The following is a 25,302-nucleotide window of genomic DNA, read 5'->3' on the forward strand; positions in this document are numbered from 1 at the left end:
CTATTGATGGCCCTGTTCTTTCCTTATTAGATTTTGCCTTACATTCATGTGAGGTCGAAACAATATGATAAAACATTTTGGTAAGAATATGCAAACAACAACAGCCCAACTGGATGACAAGATAGCAAAGATCTCCATGGCCACCGTGTACTTTCCACGTGAACTGAGAGTTGCTGGGATAAAGGATATCCAGACACAAAGGAAGGCCAGCATACTAAATGTAATGTACTGGGCTTCATTAAAGCTATCGGGAAGTCTCCTTGCCAAAAAGGCCACAATAAAGCTGATAGCAGCCAGGAGACCCAGATACCCCAACATAACCCAGAAGGCAAAAGGAGACCCCTCATTACAATTAAGTGTGATGACCCCGGACTGCGCCTGGGTGTCATATTCTGGAAATGGAGGAGAGCAAGAAAGCCAAGTAACACAGACCGATATCTGAATGAGAACACAAATCACAATGACCAAGTAGGAGACCTTTACCCCAGTCCATCGTCTTAAACTAGTCCCAGGCTTGGTGGCTTTAAAAGCGATAACAACTGTTATGGTTTTGGCCAAGACACAAGAGATGCAAAGAGTAAAAGCCAATCCAAATGCCACCTGACGCAATAAGCACTTTTCATGTTTGGGGTATCCAATAAAAGTTAATGAACTGAGGAAGCATAAAAATAAGGAGATGAGGAGAAGACAACTGAGAGACCAATTATTGGCGCGGACTATTGGTGTGGTCTTGTACCGAATAAAGACTGTTAAAAATCCAACAGGGACAAGAGAAGAAATAATAGATAGGGTTGCCAAATTTATACCCATTGCTTCATCATAGGAGAGAAATTCAATATTTCTTGGTAAACATCTGTCCTGTTGGATATTGGGCCAAGTGTCCCATGAACATTTTTGGCATTCAACTGCATCTAGAGAAGAACATTGAAGAGTCAGACTTTTGTGAATTCCATATATATATATATATATATATATATATATATATATATATATGACATAAGACCTTCTGATTGTGGTTAACTTACCTGTCTCATTGGCAATCTCTCCCAGTGGGCACTGGACACACTCATAGCAGCACGTAGGCTTTCCTGGAATGGTGGCCTTTCGGAATCCTGAAGGACAACTCGGACTACATGTTGATTGAGGAATCTAAATGAAACAATTTGCCATATGGACATTTACACATTATAAACTAAATAACCAAATATTGAAGCCTAAAAACAGGGCTTGACATATTACTAGAGATGTCGCGAATTGTTCGCCGGCAAATGGTTCCCTGCGAACATAGCTTGTGCGCGTTCGCCGCGCCGTGCGAACATATGAGATGTTCGATCCGCCCCCTATTCGTCATCATTGCAGTAAACTTTTACCCTGTGTGTCACAGTCAGCAGACACATTCCAGCCAATCAGCAACAGACCCTCCCTTCCAGACTCTCCCACCTCCTGCACGGACTCCATTTTAGCTTCATTCTGAAGCTGAATGGTTAGAGAGAGGAGGGATAGTGAACCTGCTCCTGATTTAATAGGGAAAGCGATAGTTAGGTGGTTTATTCAGGGTCCACTACACTCCTGAAGCACTAATCTAATCTCTTCTATAAGGACAGCACCCAAAAAAGCCCTTTTTAGGGCTCAAACATCAGTCTGCATTTTTTTGTTTTCCCCTGTGTACTCTAATAGCATTTGCCTGCCTGGCAGCGTGTGTGGCAGGTTCGCTCACAAAGTATATTGTACCCACTTGCCCAGTGGCACCACTCATATCTGCTGTCACAATAGCTTGCAATATAGCAGTAATATAGCAGTCAGTTTCTTTCACACGTGTGTTTTGCAACAGCTGGAGGCACCCTGGTTGGGAACCACTGGTTAAAAGGGGTAGAAAACTTTTTTTCTTTCAAGCAACTCCAGTATTCAGTGTCCACAAAAGTTCTGAAGGACTCATCTGATCTCTGCTGTAAGGACAGCACCCAAAAAAGCCCTTTTTAGGGCTCAACCATCAGTCTGCATTTTTTCCTCCCAAAAAACACTTTTTTGACTGTGAAATAATAACAGTCAGTTTTCATCACACAAGTGCGTTTCAGGGGCTGCAAGGGCACAGTGTTACACCAGTGCTACTCATATATGGTGTAATAGTAGTGTACATTTTAAACAAAATCCCTTTTTTGGCTGTGAAATAAAATCAGTCAGTTTACAAAACACTTGGGAGTTTTTGGGCCTGCAGGGCTCTATGTCACACTAGTGCAAGTCATATTTGGTGTAACAGTAGTGTAAATTTGAAAAAAATACTTTTTTTTGGCTGAGAATTAAAATCAGTCAGTTCACTTCACACTTGGGAGTTTTTGAGCCTGCAGGGCTCTGTGTCATACTAGTGCAAATAATATTTGGTGTAACAGTAGTGTAAATTTGAAAAAAAAAATGCCTTTTTTGGCTGTGAAATAAAATCAGTCAGTTCACTTCACTCTTCGGAGTTTTTGGGCCTGCAGGGCTCTGTGTCACACTAGTGCAAGTCATATTTGGGGTAACAGTAGTGTAAATTTGAAAACCCAAAAACTTTTTTGCTGTGAAATAAAATCAGTCAGTTTACAAAACACTTGGGAGTTTTGGGGCCTGCAGGGCTCTGTGTCACACTAGTGCAAGTCATATTTGGTGTAACAGTAGTGTAAATTTGAAAACAAAAAAAAACCTTTTTTGGCTGTGAAATAAAATCAGTCAGTTTACAAAACATTTGGGAGTTTTTGCGCCTGCAGGGCTCTTTGTCACACTAGTGCAAGTCATATTTGGTGTAACAGTAGTGTAAATTTGACAAAAATTAAACCTTTTTTGGCTGTGAAATAAAATCAGTCAGTTCACTTCCCACTTGGGAGTTTTTGGGCCTGTAGGGCTCTGTGTCACACTAGTGCAAGTCAGATTTGGTGTAACAGTAGTGTAAATTTGAAAGAAAACTAACTTTTTTGGCTGTGAAATAAAATCAGTCAGTTTACAAAACATTTGGGAGTTTTTGGGCCTGCAGGGCTTTGTGTCACACTAGTGCAAGTCATATTTGGTGTAACAGTGGTGTAAATTTGAAAAAAAAAAATAACTTTTTTTGGCTGTGAAATAAAATCAGTCAGTTCACTTCACACTTGGGAGTTTTTGGACCTGCAGGGCTCTGTGTCACACTAGTGCAAGTCATATTTAGTGTAACTCGTGTAAATTTGAAAAAAAAAAACTTTTTTTGGCTGTGAAATAAAATCAGTCAGTTTACAAAACACTTGGGAGTTTTTGGGCCTGCAGGGCTTTGTGTCACACTAGTGCAAGTCATATTTGGTGTAACAGTAGTGGAAATTTGAAAAAAAAAAAAACTTTTTTGGCTGTGAAATAAAATCAGTCAGTTTACAAAACATTTGCTAGTTTTTGGGCCTGCAGGGCTCTGTGTCACACTAGTGCAAGTCATATTTGGTGTAACAGTAGTATAAATTTGAAAAAAAACAAAAACTTTTTTGGCTGTGAAATAAAATCAGTCAGTTTACAAAACACTTGGGAGTTTTGGGGCCTGCAGGGCTCATTGTCACACTAGTGCAAGTCATATTTGGTGTAACAGTAGTGGAAATTTGAAGAAGAAAAACAAAACGTTTTTGGCTGTGAAATAAAATCAGTCAGCTCACTTCACACTTGGGAGTTTTTGGGCCTACAGGGCTCTGTGTCACACTAGTGCAAGTCATATTTGGTGTAACAGTAGTGTAAATTTGGCAAAAAAACAACCTTTTTGGCTGAGAAATAAAATCAGTCAGTTCACTTCACACTTGGGAGTTTTTGGACCTGCAGGGCTCTGTGTCACACTAGTGCAAGTCATATTTGATGTAACAGTAGTGTAAATTTGAAAAAAATAAATCTTTTTTTTGGCTGTGAAATAAAATCAGTCAGTTTACAAAACATTTGGGAGTTTTTGGGCCTGCAGGGCTCTGTGTCACACTAGTGCAAGTCATATTTGGTGTAACAGTAGTGTAAATTTGAAAAAAATAAATCTTTTTTTTGGCTGTGAAATAAAATCAGTCAGTTTACAAAATACTTGGGAGTTTTGGGGCCTGCAGGGCTCTGTGTCACACTAGTGCAAGTCATAATAGGTGTAACAGTAGTGTAAATTTAACAAAAAAAATATACAATTTTGACTGTAATAGATTGAATAGCAGTAAGTTGTCTGCAAGCGTGTGTGTCGGGCCTACAGCGTCTACTCTGTACAGCTGCCAACTTCTGCCAGTGCACAGTGCCACTCATATCTGTTGTCACAGTAGCTTGCATGCATAGTACCACTAATTGAAAAAAAAATTACAGGCAGAGGAAGGCCACCCCGCAGGGGCCGTCGTGGTCATGGTGCTGGGATTCCCTTTGGCCCTAGAATAATGGCCAGTGTTCAGAGGCCACGTACCCTGAACTCGCAAAGTTCTGAGGACATAGTTGACTGGCTAACACAGGACACCCAATCTTCTTTAGCTTCCGCTCGGAACCTTGACGCACCATCCTTCTCCTCTAGCTTAGCTTCGGGCACCTCTCAAGTTACCGCTCGCCCGCCTGCCGCCACCACCAACACTAGCACCACAGCAGCTTTACTTGATCCGTCAGAGGAGTTATTTACACATCAGTTTGAAGACATGAGTGATGCGCAAACATTATTGCCAGAGGATGTAGATGACAGGGATATGTCTCAGTCAGGCAGCATTACACACATGGACGTACAGTGTGATGATGATGTTGTACCCGCTGCTGCTTCCTTTCTTGAGGTGTCAGATAGCGGTGAAGGTGTTGATGATGACGATGTGTCCATGGATGCCACGTGGGTGCCCGCTAGAAGAGAAGAACAGGGGGAAAGTTCAGATGGGGAGACAGAGAGGAGGAGGAGACAAGTTGGAACAGGGGGAGGTCGTCGCAAGAAGCTAATGGCACAGTCAGACAGCATGCATCGGCACCTGGGGTCAGCCAGACAGCACACCAATCAACGCATGCTGTTGCCACCACCAGAATGCCGTCATCGCAGAGCTCAGCAGTGTGGCATTTTTTTGTGTGTCTGCCTCTGACAACAGCGATGCCATTTGCAACCTGTGCCAAAAGAGTCGTGGGAAGTCCAACACCCACCTAGGCACAACTGCTTTGCGAAGGCACATGATGTCACATCACAAACGCCTATGGGATCAACACATGAGTACAAGCAGCGCACAAACTCAAAGCCGCCATCCTCCTCCTGGTCCAGCATCTTCAGCCACGTCACCACTGCTGTCCTCCTTGCCCCCTCTCAACCATCCGCCTCTCCGTCTCTCGCCTAGAGCAGTTCCTGCTCATCTGCCCATAGTCAGGTGTCTGTCAAGGACATGTTTGAGCGTAAGAAGCCAATGTCACAAAGTCACCCCCTAGCCCGCTGTCTGACAGCTGGCTTGTCTGAACACTTAGCCCGCCAGCTTTTACCATACAAGCTGGTGGAGTCTGAGGCGTTCAAAAAATTTGTAGCTATTGGGACACCTCAGTGGAAGGTACCCGGCCGAATTTTCTTTGCACAAAAGGCAATCCCCAACCTTTACTCCATTGTGCAAAAGGAAATTATGGCATGTCTGGCACACAGTGTTGGGGCAAGGGTCCTTCTGACCACTGATACCTGGTCTGCAAAGTATGGTCAGGGCAGGTATATCACCTACACTGCGCATTGGGTAAACCTGCTGACGGTGGCCAAGCATGGAATGCAGGGCTCTGCAGACGAGTTGGTGACACCGCCACAACTTGCAGGCAGGCCTGCTGCCACCTCCTCTACTCCTCCTACTCCATCCTCCTCCATAACCTCCTCGGCTGAGTCCTCTTCTACTACTGCGTCTTGCTCCACATAACCGGCACCCCCCCCCAGCTCCCCAGGTGCTATTCCACATCCCGGATACGGCAGTGTCACGCCATCTTGGGGTTGACTTGCCTGAAAGCAGAGAGTCACACTGCACCAGCACTCCTGTCCACCCTGAATGCACAGGTGGATCAGTGGCTGACTACGCACCAACTGGAGATTGGCAAAGTGGTTTCTGACAACGGAACAAATTTGTTGGCGGCATTGAATTTGGGCAAGTTGACACATGTGCCGTGGCACGTGTGTAATCTGATCGTACAATGCTTTGTGCATAAGTACCCAGGCTTACAGGATGGCCTGAAGCAGGCCAGGAAGGTGTGTGGCCATTTCAGGCATTCCTACATGGCCATGGCGCACTTTTTAGATATCCAGCAGCGAAACAACATGCCAGTGAGGCGCTTGATTTGCGACAGCCCGACACGTTGGAAATCAACACTCCTAATGTTCGACCGCCTGCTCCAACAAGAAAAAGCCATTAACGAATATTTGTACCACCGGGGTGCTAGGACATCCTCTGCGTAGCTGGGATTTTTTTTGCCACGTTACTGGACGCTCATGCGCAATGCCTGTGGGCTCATGCGTCCTTTTGAGGAGGTGACAAACCTAGTCAGTCGCACCGAAGGCACCAGCAGTGACATCATACCGTTTGTTTTCTTCCTGGAGCATGCCCTGCGAAGAGTGCTGGATCAGGCAGTAGATGAACGTGAAGAGGAAGAGTTGTGGTCACCATCACCACCAGAAACAGCCTTATCAGTATCGCTTGCTGGACCTGCGGCAACGCTGGAAGAGGATTGTGAGGAAGAGGAGTCAGAGGAGGAATGTGGCTTTGAGGAGGAGGAAGAAGACCAACCACAGCAGGCATCCCAGGGTGCTCGTTGTCACCTATCCGGTTCCCGTGGTGTTGTACGTGGCTGGGGTGGAAGAAGATTATACCTTCCGTGACATCACTGAGGACAAGGAACGGGATATGAGTAGCTCGGCATCCAACCTTGTGCAAAGGGGGTCTTTCATGTTGTCGTGCCTGTTGAGGGACCCTCGTATAAAAAGGCTGAAGGAGAACGACCTGTACTGGGTGTCCACGCTACTAGACCCCCAGTATAAACATAAAGTGCCTGACATGTTACCGCATTACTGCAAGGCGGAAAGGATGCAGCAGGTCAAAAATAAATTAAGAAGTATGCTGTACACAGCGTATAAGGGTCATGTCACAGCACAACAGGGATCTAACAGGGGAAGAGGTGAAAGTAATCCTCCTCCTCCTCCCACGAACACGCCGGCAAGGACAGGATGCTGTCACGATTCGGCTGGCAGGAGGTGGATCCTCTGTGCCAGAGAGGGATAGGCGTGGACCGTGCTAGTGGACCGGTTCTAAGTTACTACTGGTATTCACCAGAGCCCGCCGCAAAGCGGGATGGTCTTGCAGCGGCGGTAGTAACCAGGTCGTATCCACTAGCAACGGCTCAAACTCTCTGACTGCTGAAGATAGGCGCGGTACAAGGGAGTAGACAAGAGCAAGGTCGGACGTAGCAGGAGGTCGGGGCAGGCAGCAAGGATCGTAGTCAGGGGCAACGGCAGGAGGTCTGGAACACAGGCTAGGAACACACAAGGAAACGCTTTCACTGGCACAATGGCAACAAGATCTGGCGAGGGAGTGCAGGGGAAGTGAGGTATACATAGGGAGTGCACAGGTGAACACACTAATTAGACCAACTGCGCCAATCAGTGGCGCAGTGGCCCTTTAAATCGCAGAGACCCGGCGCGCGCGCGCCCTAGGGAGCGGGGCCGCGCGCGCCGGGACAGGACCGACGGAGAGCGAGTCAGGTACGGGAGCCGGGGTGCGCATCGCGAGCGGGCGCCACCCGCATCGCGAATCGCATCCCGGCTGGGGGCGGTATCGCAGCGCACCCGGTCAGTAGATCTGACCGGGGCGCTGCAGTAGCGAGGATGTTGCGAGCGCTCCGGGGAGGAGCGGGGACCCGGAGCGCTCGGCGTAACAGTACCCCCCCCCTTGGGTCTCCCCCTCTTCTTGGAGCCTGAGAACCTGAGGACCAGACTTTTGTCTAGGATGTTGTCCTCAGGTTCCCAGGATCTCTCTTCAGGACCACAGCCCTCCCAATCAACTAAAAAAAATTTTTTCCCTCTGACCGTCTTGGAGGCCAGTATCTCCTTCACGGAGAAGATGTCAGAAGAACCGGAAACAGGAGTGGGAGAAACAAGTTTGGGAGAGAAACGGTTGATGATGAGTGGTTTAAGGAGAGAGACATGAAAGGCATTGGGAATACGAAGAGAAGGGGGAAGAAGTTTGTAAGAGACAGGATTAATTTGGCACAAGATTTTGAAAGGACCAAGATAGCGTGGTCCCAGTTTGTAACTGGGGACACGGAAGCGGACATATTTAGCGGAGAGCCATACCTTGTCTCCGGGAGCAAAAATGGGGGAAGCTCTTCTTTTCTTATCGGCAAACTTTTTCATGCGAGATGAAGCCTGTAAAAGAGAATTTTGGGTCTCTTTCCATATGGTGGAAAGATCACGAGTCACTTCATCCACAGCGGGCAAACCAGAGGGCAAGGGAGTAGGGAGGGGGGGAAGAGGGTGACGGCCGTACACCACGAAAAATGGGGATTTAGCAGAAGATTCAGAGACTCTGAAGTTGTACGAGAATTCGGCCCATGGTAGAAGATCTGCCCAGTCATCCTGGCGGGAGGAAACAAAATGCCGTAAATAGTCACCCAGGACCTGGTTAATTCTTTCTACTTGCCCATTGGATTGAGGATGATAAGCAGAAGAGAAGTTTAATTTAATCTTGAGTTGTTTACAGAGAGCCCTCCAGAATTTTGACACGAATTGGACGCCTCTATCCGAGACGATCTGCGTGGGCAAACCGTGAAGACGAAAAATGTGTACAAAAAATTGTTTTGCCAACTGAGGCGCTGAAGGAAGACCAGGAAGAGGAATAAAATGTGCCATCTTGGAAAATCGATCAACGACCACCCAAACAACAGTGTTGCCACGGGATGGGGGTAAGTCTGTAATAAAGTCCATACCAATCAGAGACCAAGGCTGTTCGGGGACAGGCAGAGGATGAAGGAGACCAGCAGGCTTCTGGCGAGGAGTCTTATCCCGGGCACAGACAGTACAGGCCCGCACAAAATCAACAACATCCGTCTCCAGAGTCGGCCACCAATAGAAACGAGAGATGAGTTGCAAGGACTTTTTGATGCCCGCATGGCCTGCGAGGTGGGAGGAGTGACCCCATTTGAGAATCCCGAGACGTTGGCGTGGAGAAACGAAGGTCTTCCCTGGAGGAGTTTGCCTGATGGAGACTGGAGAAGTGGAGATCAGACAGTCAGGAGGAATGATGTGTTGCGGAGAGACCTCTACTTCCGAGGCATCCGAGGAACGAGAGAGAGCATCGGCCCTAATGTTCTTGTCGGCAGGGCGAAAATGAATTTCAAAGTTAAAACGGGCAAAGAACAACGACCACCTGGCCTGGCGAGGATTCAGCCGTTGGGCAGACTGGAGATAGGAGAGATTCTTGTGATCGGTGTAAATGATAACTGGAAATTTTGATCCCTCCAGCAGATGTCTCCATTCCTCAAGTGCCAATTTAATGGCCAGTAGTTCTCGATCCCCGATGGAGTAGTTCCTCTCCGCCGGAGAGAAGGTCCTAGAAAAAAACCCACAAGTAACAGCATGCCCGGAAGAATTTTTTTGTAGAAGGACCGCTCCAGCTCCCACTGAGGAGGCATCAACCTCCAATAGGAAGGGTTTAGATGGGTCAGGTCTGGAGAGCACGGGAGCAGAAGAAAAGGCAGACTTGAGCCGTTTAAATGCGTCTTCCGCTTGGGGAGACCAGGACTTAGGATTGGCATTCTTCTTGGTTAAAGCCACGATAGGAGCCACAATAGTGGAAAAATGTGGAATAAATTGTCTGTAATAATTGGCGAACCCCAAAAAACGTTGGATAGCACGGAGTCCGGAGGGGCGTGGCCAATCTAAGACGGCAGAGAGTTTATCTGGGTCCATTTGTAGTCCCTGGCCAGAGACCAAGTATCCTAGGAAAGGAAGAGATTGACATTCAAACAGACATTTCTCCATTTTGGCATAAAGTTGATTGTCTCGAAGTCTCTGAAGAACCATGCGGACATGCTGGCGATGTTCTTCTAAGTTGGCAGAAAAAATCAGAATATCGTCCAGATACACAACAACACAGGAATATAAGAGATCACGAAAAATTTCATTAACAAAGTCTTGGAAGACGGCAGGGGCGTTGCACAGGCCAAAGGGCATGACTAGATACTCAAAGTGTCCATCTCTGGTGTTAAATGCAGTTTTCCATTCGTCCCCCTCCCTGATGCGGATGAGATTATAAGCACCTCTTAAGTCCAGTTTGGTAAAGATGTGGGCACCTTGAAGGCGATCAAAGAGTTCTGAGATAAGAGGTAGGGGGTAGCGGTTCTTTACCGTGATTTTATTAAGTCCGCGGTAATCAATGGAAGGACGTAGGGAGCCATCTTTTTTGGACACAAAGAAAAATCCAGCTCCGGCAGGAGAGGAGGATTTGCGGATAAACCCCTTTTTTAAATTTTCCTGGATGTATTCAGACATAGCAAGAGTCTCTGGGGCGGACAGAGGATAAATTCTGCCCCGGGGTGGAGTAGTGCCCGGGAGGAGGTCAATAGGACAGTCATAAGGCCTGTGAGGAGGTATAGTCTCAGCTTGTTTTTTGCAAAATACGTCAGCATAGTCCATATAAGCCTTAGGGAGACCGGTTACAGGGGGACCCACAGGGTCACGGCAGGGAGTACTGGGAACCGGTTTAAGACAGTCCTTGAAACAAGAAGTACCCCAGCTCTTGATCTCTCCTGTGGACCAATCAAGGGTTGGGGAATGGCGTTGAAGCCACGGTAGTCCAAGGAGAATTTCGGAAGTGCAATTGGAGAGGACCAAAAACTCAATTTTTTCGTGATGAGGTCCGATGCACATTAGGAGGGGCTCCGTGCGGTAACGCACGGTACAGTCCAATCTTTCATTGTTAACACAATTGATGTAGAGGGGTCTGGCGAGACTGGTCACCGGGATATTGAACCTGTTGATGAGAGAGGCCAAAATAAAATTTCCTGCAGATCCGGAATCCAAGAAGGCCATAGTAGAGAAGGAGAAGGTAGAGGCAGATATCCGCACAGGCACAGTAAGGCGTGGAGAAGCAGAGTTGACATCAAGAGCTGTCTCACCTTTGTGTGGAGTCAGCGTACGTCTTTCCAGGCGGGGAGGACGGATAGGACAATCCTTCAGGAAGTGTTCGGTACCGGCACAGTACAGGCAAAGATTCTCCATGCGGCGTCGTGTCCTCTCTTGAGGTGTCAAGCGAGACCGGTCAACTTGCATAGCCTCCACGGCGGGAGGCACAGGAACGGATTGCAGAGGACCAGAGGAGAGAGGAGCCGGGGAGAAAAAACGCCTCGTGCGAACAAAGTCCATATCCTGGCGGAGCTCCTGACGCCTTTCGGAAAAACGCATGTCAATGCGAGTGGCTAGATGAATGAGTTCATGCAGGTTAGCAGGAATTTCTCGTGCGGCCAGAACATCTTTAATGTTGCTGGATAGGCCTTTTTTAAAGGTCGCGCAGAGGGCCTCATTATTCCAGGATAATTCGGAAGCAAGAGTACGGAATTGGATGGCGTACTCGCCAACGGAAGAATTACCCTGGACCAGGTTCAGCAGGGCAGTCTCAGCAGAAGAGGCTCGGGCAGGTTCCTCAAAGACACTTCGAATTTCCGAGAAGAAGGAGTGTACAGAGGCAGTGACGGGGTCATTGCGGTCCCAGAGCGGTGTGGCCCATGACAGAGCTTTCCCAGACAGAAGGCTGACTACGAAAGCCACCTTAGACCTTTCAGTAGGGAACTGGTCCGACATCATCTCCAAGTGCAGGGAACATTGCGAAAGAAAGCCACGGCAAAACTTAGAGTCCCCATCAAATTTATCCGGCAAGGATAGTCGTAGGCCGGAAGCGGCCACTCGCTGCGGAGGAGGTGCAGGAGCTGGCGGAGGAGATGATTGCTGAAGCTGTGGTAGTAGCTGCTGTAGCATCACGGTCAGTTGAGACAGCTGGTGGCCTTGTTGCGCTATCTGTTGCGACTGCTGGGCGACCACCGTGGTGAGGTCGGCGACAACTGGCAGTGGAACTTCAGCGGGATCCATGGCCGGATCTACTGTCACGATTCGGCTGGCAGGAGGTGGATCCTCTGTGCCAGAGAGGGATAGGCGTGGACCGTGCTAGTGGACCGGTTCTAAGTTACTACTGGTATTCACCAGAGCCCGCCGCAAAGCGGGATGGTCTTGCAGCGGCGGTAGTAACCAGGTCGTATCCACTAGCAACGGCTCAACCTCTCTGACTGCTGAAGATAGGCGCGGTACAAGGGAGTAGACAAGAGCAAGGTCGGACGTAGCAGAAGGTCGGGGCAGGCAGCAAGGATCGTAGTCAGGGGCAACGGCAGGAGGTCTGGAACACAGGCTAGGAACACACAAGGAAACGCTTTCACTGGCACAATGGCAACAAGATCCGGCGAGGGAGTGCAGGGGAAGTGAGGTATACATAGGGAGTGCATAGGTGAACACACTAATTAGACCAACTGCGCCAATCAGTGGCGCAGTGGCCCTTTAAATCGCAGAGACCCGGCGCGCGCACGCCCTAGGGAGCGGGGCTGCGCGCGCCGGGACAGGACCGACGGAGAGCGAGTCAGGTACGGGAGCCGGGGTGCGCATCGCGAGCGGGCGCCACCCGCATCGCGAATTGCATCCCGGCTGGGGGCGGTATCGCAGCGCACCCGGTCAGTAGATCTGACCGGGGCGCTGCAGTAGCGAGGATGTTGCGAGCGCTCCGGGGAGGAGCGGGGACCCGGAGCGCTCGGCGTAACAGATGCTTTACAGACATGCTGTTGATGGAGGACATGCGGAGCTTTTTAAGTCCTACGCATCGCCACAGCCCTTCGGGGTCCACCCTCAGAGAACGACTTGACCGACAGGTAGCAGACTACCTGTCCTTAACCGCAGATATCGACACTCTGAGGAGAGATGAACCCCTTGACTACTGGGTGTGCCGGCTTGACCTGTGGCCTGAGCTATCCCAATTCGCGCTAGAACTTCTGGCCTGTCCCGCTTCAAGTGTCCTGTCAGAAAGGACCTTCAGAGCAGCAGGAGGTATTGTCACTGAGAAGAGAAGTCTCCTAGGTCAAAAAAGTCTAGATCACCTCACCTCTATTAAGATGAATGAGGGATGGATCCCGAAGGGACTGACAGTGGGCGATACATTTGACTGAACAAGGCCTGATCAGATGAGCTGCCTTGGGCTGTATTTTACCTCTGAATGCCGGATGACTTGCGTGACTTATTCGCCACCAACTAGGGTTCAAGCCGCAATGTTTTAGGGCACTTTCTGCCTGGGAAACAAACAGACATTTTTCTGGCCCTGTTACAGCAGCGGCTGCAACAATACACAGTTTTTCAGGTATGTGTACATGCCTAATTTTTCTGGCCTCTGGTGCTGAACTGTGGCTTCAAAAACCAAACAAAAAAAAAGGCACATAACAGGGCTTAAACACACCACTCCTCTCTGGTGGCACATTAGATTGCACGCGCAGTGCCCCAAATTTGAAGTAGTAGGACCAATTCCCGAAGGGACTGACATTGGGCGATACATTCGACTAAACAAGGCCTGATCAGATGAGCTGCCTTGGTCTAAAAATGGTCCACACGCTGCTGTATTTTACCTCTGAATGCCGCATGACTTGCGTGACTTATCCGCCACCAACTAGGGTTCAAGCCGCAATGTTTTAGGGCACTTTCTGCCTGGGAAACAAACAGAAATTTTTCTGTAGCAGCGGCTGCAACAATACCAAATTTTTCACGCATGTGTACATGCCTAATTTTTCTGGCCTCTGGTGCTGCATTGTGGCTCCAAAAATCAAACCAAAAAAAAGGCACATAACAGGGATTAAACTGAAAAGAATAGAACTACTTAACACACCACTCCTATCTGGTGTCACAATAGCTTGCATTTAAAAAAATTATAATTTTGACTGTAATATAATAGCAGTCAGTTTCCTTCACACGTGTGCATTTCCGACCAAAGTCCTCTGCACACTGACACATGCAAAAGAAGCCCGCAGCAGAGTGGGGATATCAGGGACCCCCTTCCCACCCTTGCTGGGCTCCTTGTACATAACAGTCTGTTTAACTCTGTCCATTTTGCCCCAGAAGTCTATGGCGGTTCGCCCGGGTTCGCACATTCGCGAACATTTGCGGAAATTCGCGTTCGCCGTTCGCGAACATATTACCTGTAAAGTTTTTGGTTGCCAAAGCTTGGTGGAAACTTTGACCTTAAAGATGTTATCCACCATAAGGTGATTTTGGTACTTACCTGTCAGACAGTAATGGACATGCTTAGGAAGGATCTGTGCTTGTCTGGGGACTAAATGGCTATGTTGTGAGATTACCATAACGCTGTGGCTAGCTTTTTGTGAACTGGGTATTCCCTGTTGGATTTGGTTCTCAAACTACACATCCCATAGCTCCATGTTTGTAAGTTTGAGGTCACTTTCTTCCCTCCCACACATCAGCCACCCCACCCATTAAAACACAAATGTGTTGCATTCCATTCAAAAGACCAGTGTTTTCTAACCTATAGCTGTTGCTAAATGATATCTCTCCTACCCAGCCGTCGCTCCACAGATTGAAGCAGACAGGCTCCCTGTCATCATCTGACTAGTGATGTCACGTCTCGACGCACTGCAACCTGGAAAAACCCAAGACCTGAGTAATTTTGTATGCTGTTAAAAATAAATAAAGGGGCGAAAGTCACAGAAGAATTGTGAGAACCCCATCACACATAAGTACAGACACCATATTATGAACTACACTAACTTTACAGCCCCTGTAGCATAAAAACAATCCTAGTATTCCCTTTAAACCTAGGAATGGTTTGGGTACAGGGGGAAGGCAGAGTAGGCAACTACTGGAATGTTAAAGGGTACCTTTCATAAAAAAAAACTTTTGATAAATTATAGATTAATGTATGCAGAATAACTTTCCAATTGCATGTTATTAAAAAATATGTTTCTTTCTATTAAATTTTCCACTTTGAAAAAAATGACCACTAGAGGTCTCCCTACCAGTCCTCTCTGCAAGCCCTTTAAAAAAAAAATAGATTTCAGACTCATGCTGGAGTCCTAAATCTCAGACTGCAGTCGGGACACAGAGAAGCTCAGCTGGCAGCTCTGAATCTTCTCCTCTCTGTTTACAACTGCATGTGCAGAGAGAAGAAAGTTCCGAGCTCAGATAGTAAAATGAATGAGGGCATGCAGTAAGGCAGAGTCAGGAGTATGCCCTGCTGTGCTATGAGCACAGTGCTGGCTCCTGCCTGTCTGATTGACAGGCAGGGAGCAGTGCTGAGCTTGTCTGTGTCCTGGCTGCAGTCTGAGATTAAGGACTCCAGCATGAGTCTGAAAACTATAAAAAGGGCTTGCGGCCAGGACCCCCTAGTGGTCATTTTTTCAAAGGGGAAAATTAAAAAGAAAGAAGCATATTTTTTTTAATAACATGCAATTGGAAACTTACTCTGCATACATTAATCTATAATAGATAAAAAATTTTTTTGATGAAAGGTACCCTTTAACCCCTATAGGACCCATGACGTACCGGTACGTCATGAGTCCGCTCCCGTCATAGTGGGTCGGGCCCGACCTCTAACAACGGCCGGGACCCGTGGCTAATCACTGATCGCGGTGCCGCGCACGATTAACCCTTTAGACCCGGCATTCAAAATTGAATGCCGCATCTAAAGTGAAAGAAAATCATTGCCCGCTAGCTCAGGGGGCTGTTCGGGATGTCCGCGGCAAAATCGCGGCATCCTGAACAGCTGTGACACAGCAGGAGGGTCCCTTACCTTGCCTCCTGGTGTCCGATTGCCGAATGACTGCCCAGTGCCTGAGATCCAGGTATGAGCAGTAAAGCGGCAGAATCAATGATTCTCATAGGAAACCATTGATCAATGTAAAAGATCAGTGTGTGCAGTGTTATAGCCCCCTATGGGATAACAATAATCAATGTAAAAGATCAGTGTGTACAGTGTTATATCCCCCGATGGGATAACAATGATCAATGTAAAAGATCAGTGTGTGCAGTGTTATAGGTCCCTATGGGAGCTATAACATTGCAAAAAAATGTGAAAAAAATAAGTGAATAAAGATCATTTAACCCCTTCCCTAATAAAAGTTTGAATCACCCCCCCTTTTTCCATAAAAAAAAAAAGTGTAAATAAAAATAAACATATGTGGTATCGCCACGTGCAGAAATGTCCAATTGAATTAAACCGCACGGTCAATGGCGTACGCGCAAAAAAATTCCAAAGTCCAAAATAGTGTATTTTTGGTCACTTTTTATATCATGAAAAGATGAATAAAAAGCAATCAATAAGTCCTATGAATTCAATAGTACCGCTAAAAACTTCAGATAATGGTGCAAAAAATGAGCCCTCATACCGCCCCATACACGGAAAAATAAAAAAGTTATAGGGGTCAGAAGATGACAATTTTAAACGTATAAATGTTCCTGCATGAAGTTATGATTTTTTTCCAGAAGTACGACAAAATCAAACCTATATAAGTAGGGTATCGTTTTAATCGTATGGACCTACAGAATAATGATAAGGTGTCATTTTTACCGAAAAATGTACTACATAGAAACGGAAGCCCTCAAAAGTTACAAAATGGTGTTTTTTTTTCAATTTTGTCTCACAATGATTTTTTTTTTTCCGTTTCGCTGTAGATTTTTGGGTAAAATGACTGATTTCATTACAAAGTAGAATTGGTGGTGCAACAAATAAGCCATAATATGGATTTTTCGGTGCAAAAAGGAGGAAAAAACAAAAATGCAAAAACTGAAAAACCCTTAAAGGGGTACTCCGCCCCTAGACATTTTATCCCCTATCCAAAGGATAGGGGATAAGATGTCAGATCGCCGCGGTGCCGCTGCTGGGGACCCCTGGGATCCCGGCTGCGGCACCGCGCTATCATTACAGCACAGAGCGAGTTCGCTCTGCACGTAATGATGGGCGGTACAGGGGCCGGAGCATCGTTACGTCATGGCTCCGCCCCTCGTGATGTCACGGCTCCGCCCCTCGTGATGTCACGGCCCACCCCTTTCAATACAAGTCTATGGGAGGGGGCGTGGCGGTCGTCACGCCCCCTCCCATAGACTTGCATTAAGGGGACGGGCCGTGATGTCACGAGGGGCGGAGCCATGACGTCACGCTGCTCCGTCCCCCGTATCGCCCGTATCGCCCGAACTCGCTCTGTGCTGTAATGATCCCGGGGGTCCCCAGTAGCGGGACCGCAGCGATCTGACATTTTATCCCCTATCCTTTGGATAGGGGATAAAATGTCTAGGTTGCGGAATACCCCTTTAAGGGGTTAAAATATAGAGATGTTTGGTAGGTTTCATACACTCTAGACTTACTTTAGCAGTCCTTTGGTTTGTGTCTTCGGGGTTTCAGAGGTATAACATGAAGTTTCTGGGTTCCCATGGAAAATTTGTAACACATCTCCAGGGCCGGATCATCATTGCTGCTCATGGAGCACCTGCTCCGGGTCCCGGGCCCGCAGGGGGCCCCCTGTCACATTTGGGACATCCCTGTGTCTTGAAAAATCTTTTCAGGACACAAAGATGCCCCGGTTACCTCTCTGCATTTACTTTAAAAACGCAGGGGATGCCGAGGAGTAGCACACGCAGGGACGTCACTGACGTCCTGTGCGTGCACCCATAGAAGAGCAGAGTGGAGCAGAGCATCGAGGAGGATGCACGCATGGTAAGTCACCACTCACCAGTGGCACGTCATCTTCAGTGTTCCGACCACCGGAAGGAGCAGTGGTCAAAACACAGGGCAGTAAAGAGGCATACAGCCTCCAGCCATACACTGTATATGGCTGAAGGCTGTATGTCTGTGGGGGAACATACTGCACCTAATGTGGGGAACTATACTGTACCTAATGTGGGGAACTATACTGCACCTAATGTGGGGGAACATACTGCACATAATGTGGGGAACATACTGCACCTAATGTGGGGAACTATACTGCAACTAATGTGGGGAACTATACTGCACGTAATGTGGGGGAACTATACTGCACCTAATGTGGGGGAACTATACTGCACCTAATGTGGGGGACTATACTGCACCTAATGTGGGGGAACTATACTGCCCCTAATGTGGGGGAACTATACTGCACCTAATGTGGGGGAACTATACTGCACCTAATGTGGGGGAACTATACTGCACCTAATGTGCGGGGGCTTATACTGCACCTAATGTGGGGAGCTATACTGCCCCTAATGTGGGGGAACATACTGCAACTAATGTGGGGGAACTATACTGCACGTAATGTGGGGGAACTATACTGCACCTAATGTGGGGAACTATACTGCACCTAATGTGGGGGACTATACTGCACCTAATGTGGGGAACTATACTGCACCTAATGTGGGGAGCTATACTGCACCTAATTTGGGGGAACTGTTGGGGGGCAGGGCCCATCGTAATGAAATGCTCCGTCTTCCAGGCAGCCTTAATCTAGCCCTGCACATCTCTCAGATAGATAAACATAAAGCTAATGTACTTTGCTGTTGTGGGGTTCAAAAGCTCATATCTGAGTGTAAAAGAGCCTAATTGGTATTATCTACCAAAGGTGCATACAGCTTTGGTGGACCCTCTGGCTCACCCCATTGTGGCAGGTTGGGGCCTTGTCCCAATTTTTGTACTGGTATTTGAGACCTCTCCTTTAAAGTGCTCCATCTTGCTTTATGAAAGCAAGATGCTTTTGCAACAACTTGACAGTTTACCTATAGATGGCATCGGAAAACCAAAGTTTATACCCCCGAATATGCCATACAGATGTCTTACAATCGGTAAAAAAAAAAAATATTATGTATAGATTTTGCTTGTACAGTCCTGGACTTTGTATTACGCCAAATGCCAATTGTTTATAAAGTATAAACCTCCCCCAACAAATAAAAAAATAAAGTTTCCCTTTATATTCCTCCTTATACATAAAACATAAAAAAAAATATAAAAATACACATATAAGGTATTGCCGTGTTCGTAACGACCCGAACAATAAAGCATTTTATAATTTATCCTGCAAGTTGAGCACCGTAAATGTAATGTCCTACCTTGGATCTCCATATCACTGCGGCATCGTTCATTTTCATTCGGATTCCATCTGGTGAACTGGAGTCATAACTTCCCACTATCATCTGCTCCATTGAACCCGAGGAGCTTAGTTGCCAGTGTACAATGTCGTAGAGGGCCGGAGGATCTCCTTTCTCATCAAAGAATATGTGTGTTCTGTCTTCGGTCTGGAAATGTACAGTCTTAATATAATGAAGGAGCTGAAGAAATAAAACAAGGGAAAATAATTGTCCAACCCATGAAGAACTTGTCAAGTCTTGAACTTTGGAAAATGGGAAAGTCCTCCATACACTTTATACTTTGGACAATAAACTATGTAGAATACAGAAAGACTCCTGCACTCACCGCAACCAAAGATGTCTCACGGCTCCAGCTCGGAACAATCCATGGACGGGACGACGGGACCGGCGTGGGGCGCTCAGAGGCGACTGCTGGCAGTTTCGCACAGTATGATGCGCTTCTTCCGGCCGGCAGTCGCCTTTGAGCGCCCCACGTCGTGATTTCTCTCAGATGCTATCTTCTACAAGCCCGCTCCAAAAGGAGAGAAAGTTCTCAAGCCTCCAAGATAAAAACCCATATAATCACCACAGACTAACCCTGCCACCCTGTCACCAAAGCTTAGGGAAACCCCAAAAGCACAGCGTGAAGTTATTGGCCTATAAACCGGCGGTTTCGCACAGTATGATGTGCTTCTTCTGGCCTAGGAGACCGGGAGAAGCGCATCCCACTGTGCAAAACCGCCGGCAGTCGCCTCTGAGCGTCTCGTCCATGGATTGTTCCAAGCTGGAGATTCTCATTATGCTGAGAGCCCGCTATACTGGCCCGTGTCTCCCCAACCGTGAAGCAGTGCCGCTTTGTACTTCTACTGGGCTGTATGTACACTTTATACTTTAAATGGGTAAGTGAGGGAGAAATGGAAAAGCCGGCACTGCACTGCGGATTCAAAGAAGCATGGGTGCACTAGATGACAACCAGTGTTGCTATTGACAACGGCGCTGATATACCGAGGTGCTCAGTCCAAAGTAGCACAAAAGCAATGTAGAATATGTAGAAGAAACCAGACGGCACTCACCAGAGAGTGAACAGCGACACTTTATTTTCTCATGCACGGAGCCGCAGGCGGGTAGGAACCAGCGGTCGGCAGGGGGCGTGTGGGACGTTTCGTGCGCAGTGACGCACTTCCTCAGCCAACGCTGGTTCCTACCCGTCTGCGGCTCCGTGCATGAGGAAATAAAGTGTCGCTGTTCCATCTCTGGTGAGTGCCGTTTGGTTTCTTCTACATATTCTACACTTTATACTTTGTAAGTGCCCCTAAAATGGGTTCTCTCAGATGCTATCTTCTGGAAGCCCGCTCCAAAAAGAGAGAAAGTTCCCAAACCTCCAAAATAAAAGGCCAAATAATCACCACAGACTAATGCCACCCCATCACCAAAGCTTAGGGAAACACCAAAAGCACAGCGTGAAGTTATTGCCCTATAAATCGGTGGTTTCGCGCAGTATGATGCGCTTCTTCCGGCCTTGGAGGCCGGAAGAAGTGCATCATACTGCGCGAAACCACTGGCAGTCGCCTCTGAGCGCCCCACCCCAGTCCTGTCGTCCCGTCCATGGACTGTTCCGAGCTGGAGATTCTCACTATGCTGAGAGCCCGCTATACTAGCCCGTGTCTCCCCAACTGTGGTTCAGTAGTTGAAGGAAGCAGTGCCGCTTCGTATTTCTACTGGGCTGTATGTACACTTTATACTTTGTAAGTGCCGCTAAAATGGGTTCTCTCAGATGCCATCTTCTGCAAGCCCGCTCCAAAAGGAGAGAAAGTTCCCAAGCCTCCAAGATAAAAGGCCATCTAATCACCACAGACTAATTCCACGCCATCACCAAAGCTTAGGGAACCCCCAAAAGCACAGCATGAAGTTATTGGCCTATGATATACTATAGGTGTCTTTTCTTTGAACAGAAAGACCTTCAGGCCTCCTCAAACACCAGAACCCAGGCAAAACTGCTAGCCTTGCAACTCTTAAAGGGGTGCTCCAGTGGAAAACATTTTCTTTTAAATCCACTAGAAAGTTCCAGAAAGTTAAACAGATTTGTAAATTACTTCTAGTTAAAAATCTTAATCCTGACAGTACTTATCAGCTGCTGTATGCTCCAGAGGAAGTTGTGTAATTCTTTCCAGTCTGACCACAGTGCTCTCTGCTGACACCTCTGTCAATGTCAGGAACTGTACAAGCAAATCTCCACAGCAAACCTCTCCTGCTCTGGACAGTTACTGACATGGACAGAGGTGTCAGCCGTGAGAAAAGTGGTCAGACAGAAAAGAACTACTCAACTTCCTGTGGAGCATACAGCAGCTGATGAATACTGGAAGGATTAAGATTTTTAAATAGAAGTAATTTACAAAGCTGTTTAACTTTCTGGCACCAGTTGATTTGAAAAAATTGTTTTCCACCGGAGTACCCCTTTAAAGCTTTGGAGTTCCCATCTGTGATCCAGCATAGATGGGCTATTGGCAATACATCAGCAAGCGCTCATAGAAATAACAAATGTAAATACAAAACTTCTTTACCTGCCAAGGACGAAGGGAGAAAATGTTGGCACAGGTGCCATTATGGAATGGGCCATCTCCTGGTTCACATTGAAGCAAGTTTTTTATGGCCCACCCTAAGGCGTAAACTGCGGTGTAGACGTTAAATGTTATTCTGAGGTCCACGTCGGCTCTGACGTTTTCAAATTTTTCATCCCCGATACACGTCCGGATGGTTTGGTTATATGTGCCATTAGCTCTAGTTTGGAGGTGGTTCCATTTGCAATAAAATGTCTCCTCCCAAAACTCAAGTAAAAAATTATCACTAGAAGACTTTAAGGGATTTAAGTTGTTTAGATGTTCTACAAATCCCACCATCTGCCCACCATGGATAGCAAAACCTATAGTGCCCATCAGTACTGGTTGGAACTTTTCTTTGGTTAGAAGAGTTGAGGTTGACCAGGATTCACTGGCTATCCAGATTTTCCCAGTAATATCTTGCCTGGCCAACTCTTCCACCACAGGCATAAAATCAGAATCGGAGGACAAGACCAGCACCACCTTGGCCGATGAGTCCTTGATAACTTTCACAATATGTGGAGCACCTCTGTTGGGTTTTCCAGTCATAATATACTCAATAAAGGCCACACAAGCTCCAGCTTGGACTATTCCTTGCCTTACTACCTGAAGGCCAAGTTGGCCATAGTCATTATCAGTGGCTAGTAACCCCACCCATGTCCAACCAAAGTACAGGATCAGCTTGACTAGACCTTTCGATTGAAACGTATCACTTGGTATAGTGCGGAAGAATGAGGGAAACAAGTTACGATTGTTGAGGGCTGGGCTGGTTGAAAAATAACTTATCTGTAGAGAAATGAGATAAGAGCAATTTTATAAAAAATACAAGTTCAATAGAGATGATCTCAGCACCACTCGATATACGTCTATACATTGGAGAAGACACGATACTTCATACCAACACGGCCCCTGGAAGCTGTATCTGATTCTTCCTCGGTGCTATCTCGCTGACAGTGAAGATACAGTCAATGATGCAATGTAAAGAAAAATGCGGAGCACTCACCAGGTATGCATATCAGAAGCTTCTTTATTGTTCCTTGGAACGGGCGGGATTACACATGCAGGGGAACAGATGGATCAGACGCGGTGGTATTGAAACTGGCGACAGACCGTTGCACACTGAAGTGATTTGTCAGGCCAGCGGCCTGACGAAGTGCTTAGGTGCGCAACGGTCCATCGCCAGTGTAATGTCCCAGTAGAGGACATGGTCCTGCACAACACTTAAAGGGGTACTCCTCCCCTAGACATCTTATCCCCTATCCAAAGGATAGGAGATAAGATGTCAGATCGCCGCGGTGCCGCTGCTGGGGAACCCCGGGATCCCCGCTGCGGCACTGCGCTATCATTACAGCACAGAGCGAGTTCGCTCTGTGCGTAATGACGGGCGATACAGGGGACGGAGCTGCGTGACATCATGGCTCGCCCCTCGTGACATCACGGCCTGTCCTCTTAATGCAAGTCTATGGCAGGGGGCGTGACGACCGCCGCACCCCCTCCCATAGACTTGTATTGAAAGGGTCGGGCCGTGACATCACGAGGGGCGGAGCCGTGACGTAACGATGCTCCGGCCCCTGTATTGCGTGTCATTACGTGCAGAGTGAACTCGCTCTGTGCTGTAATGATAGCGCAGTGCCGCAGCGGGGATCCCGGGGCTCCCCAGCAGCGGGACCGCGGCGATCTGACATCTTATCCCCTATTCTTTGGATAGGGGATAAGATGTCTAGGGGCGGAGTACCCCTTTAAGCACTGTCAGGTTGAGTCCCTCAGTGACCTGGGCGCTCTCCTGCCAGGTCTCCCCTGCTGTTACCTTAATGTTATTTATTGTACTATATGTATAGCCAGTATAAAAGACCTTTGGAGGACTAATGTAATTGTCTAAAGGACCTGTGAGATGTTACATGTTATGTTTATGTTACCCAGAAAGCACCAGCTTAACACATGACCCGCAGCTTGACCTATGGGCTTCTGGCTCAGCGCCTCTTTATAAGGGGGCGGCCATTACAATTCTGGCTCTTCTACCATCATTGCTTTTGAGGAACAGTGGAGACCAAATGTCTCAGTGTTAGTGTCCAGCTACCTGGAAGGCTTCAAATCTACAGTCACTTCCAGTAAGTCAAGTCTATGTCTGCTGTCACTGCCTACAGTCTAGTCAAGCCTAAAGTCAAGCATCTAAAGTCTATCACAAGTCTAACTTGTCCCAGCAAGCTGTGAGGTCCTTCTGTGCTCCTGGCCACCTCTCTGGGATTCTGGCCGAGCTGTAGAGACTATAACAACTATCTGACCTCAGTAAAGCCTCCGTTAAACCATAATCTGGTCGTAGACTCTCATTTCACTGCCTAGCCATTGAGACAGTGGAGATATCGTTTGGGTGGTTCCTGATACCCAAAAACCCCTCTGGCGTCACGAACATTAGGAGTTAATAACACCTTGCCCCTGGTGTTAATACCATCTGCCCCATCCACACTGCTACACCCTGTGGCCCCGCCATTCACAGTGGCCAGGGCCGTTTGAAGGAATTTGGGGGCCCTATGCTTTTTCCCCTCCCTACCCTACCTATGTTCTCAGTTATCTCCTCCGGCTCCTTCCCTGGACCCTATATCGTGGCCGAGCTCCTCTACCTCCTGGCTGTCACTCAGTCCGGCTGGGTACCGCGTTGTACAGGAGATTCAGGTTCCTGTTCCTGGCCGGACTGAAAGGAAGTGAGCACTCAGTGTTCACTTCCTGTCAGTCCGGCCGGGAACAGGAAACTGAATCTCCTGTTCCTGTACTGCGCGGTACCCGGCCGGACTGACAGCCAGGAGGAAGAGGAGCTCGGCCATGCTACAGGAAAGGGGAGGAACTCAGGGGATGACCAGGAGTGCTGTAGCCGCCTGAGGCTCTCTATAGAGCGCTCAGGTGGCTGCAGCCTTATAGGAAGCACAACAAGCACCGGCTCTGCTTGGGGCCCCGGGCCAGCTCGGGGCCCCAAGTAATTGCTTGGTTTGCCTGTCCTTTAGCGATGGGCCTGACCGTGGCTCGCCACACCAGCTTCCATAAAGAAGCTTCTGATATGCATATCTGGTGAGTGCTCCGCATCTTTCTTTACATTGCATCATTGACTTTATAAAAAATACATTGTCATCAGTCTTTTTCTACGTGGGGACATCAAGGATTCAGTTTTATCTTGGACAAGCCTTTTGTCTTGGATCACCTTACCTGTGGATATCTGTATAGACCCAAAATTTGAGCCATGAGGATAGACCGTGTAGACCCAGAATCCCCAACAATCCCAGCAAGTGTTCCTTCACCACAATGATAATTTGGAACACTCTCTTCCCCTCCAGATAACATCCACAAGGTGCCTTCTGCTGCTCTTCTCAAGACGGTACAAGTGTCAAAAATCTTGAATCCCAGAGTGATGTTGGGGAGAAAATCGGGATTTTTATTGATCTCCTCCACTGTGAATATGAAGGCCTGCATACTCTGGTAGTTTTGCCCTTCAAGCCTAATGGAGTCAAAATGTAAAGGGTTGAAGTATTTTTGTGGTTTTGTATCCATGTTGTAGAACATACAAGACTTGTTAAAATACATTGCATCCATATCCCTTCCTTCCTTATGATTGATAAGGTACAT

At 47.6% G+C, this 25,302-nt stretch overlaps 1 protein-coding gene across 1 annotated transcript; it reads right to left on the reverse strand.

The window, feature by feature from the left end:
• LOC130367275 (extracellular calcium-sensing receptor-like) lies at nucleotides 1-25,302 on the reverse strand. The gene is made up of 5 exons (XM_056569680.1): nucleotides 24,886-25,302; nucleotides 21,655-22,476; nucleotides 19,076-19,294; nucleotides 1,026-1,149; nucleotides 1-911 (listed from the first exon to the last, which is right to left on the reverse strand). Exons 1-5 carry the CDS (start codon nucleotides 25,300-25,302, stop codon nucleotides 1-3), a joined length of 2,493 nt encoding a protein of 830 aa, XP_056425655.1.

Source organism: Hyla sarda, chromosome 4, assembly GCF_029499605.1.
Source record: "Hyla sarda isolate aHylSar1 chromosome 4, aHylSar1.hap1, whole genome shotgun sequence".
Classification (NCBI taxonomy): Eukaryota; Metazoa; Chordata; class Amphibia; order Anura; family Hylidae; genus Hyla; species Hyla sarda.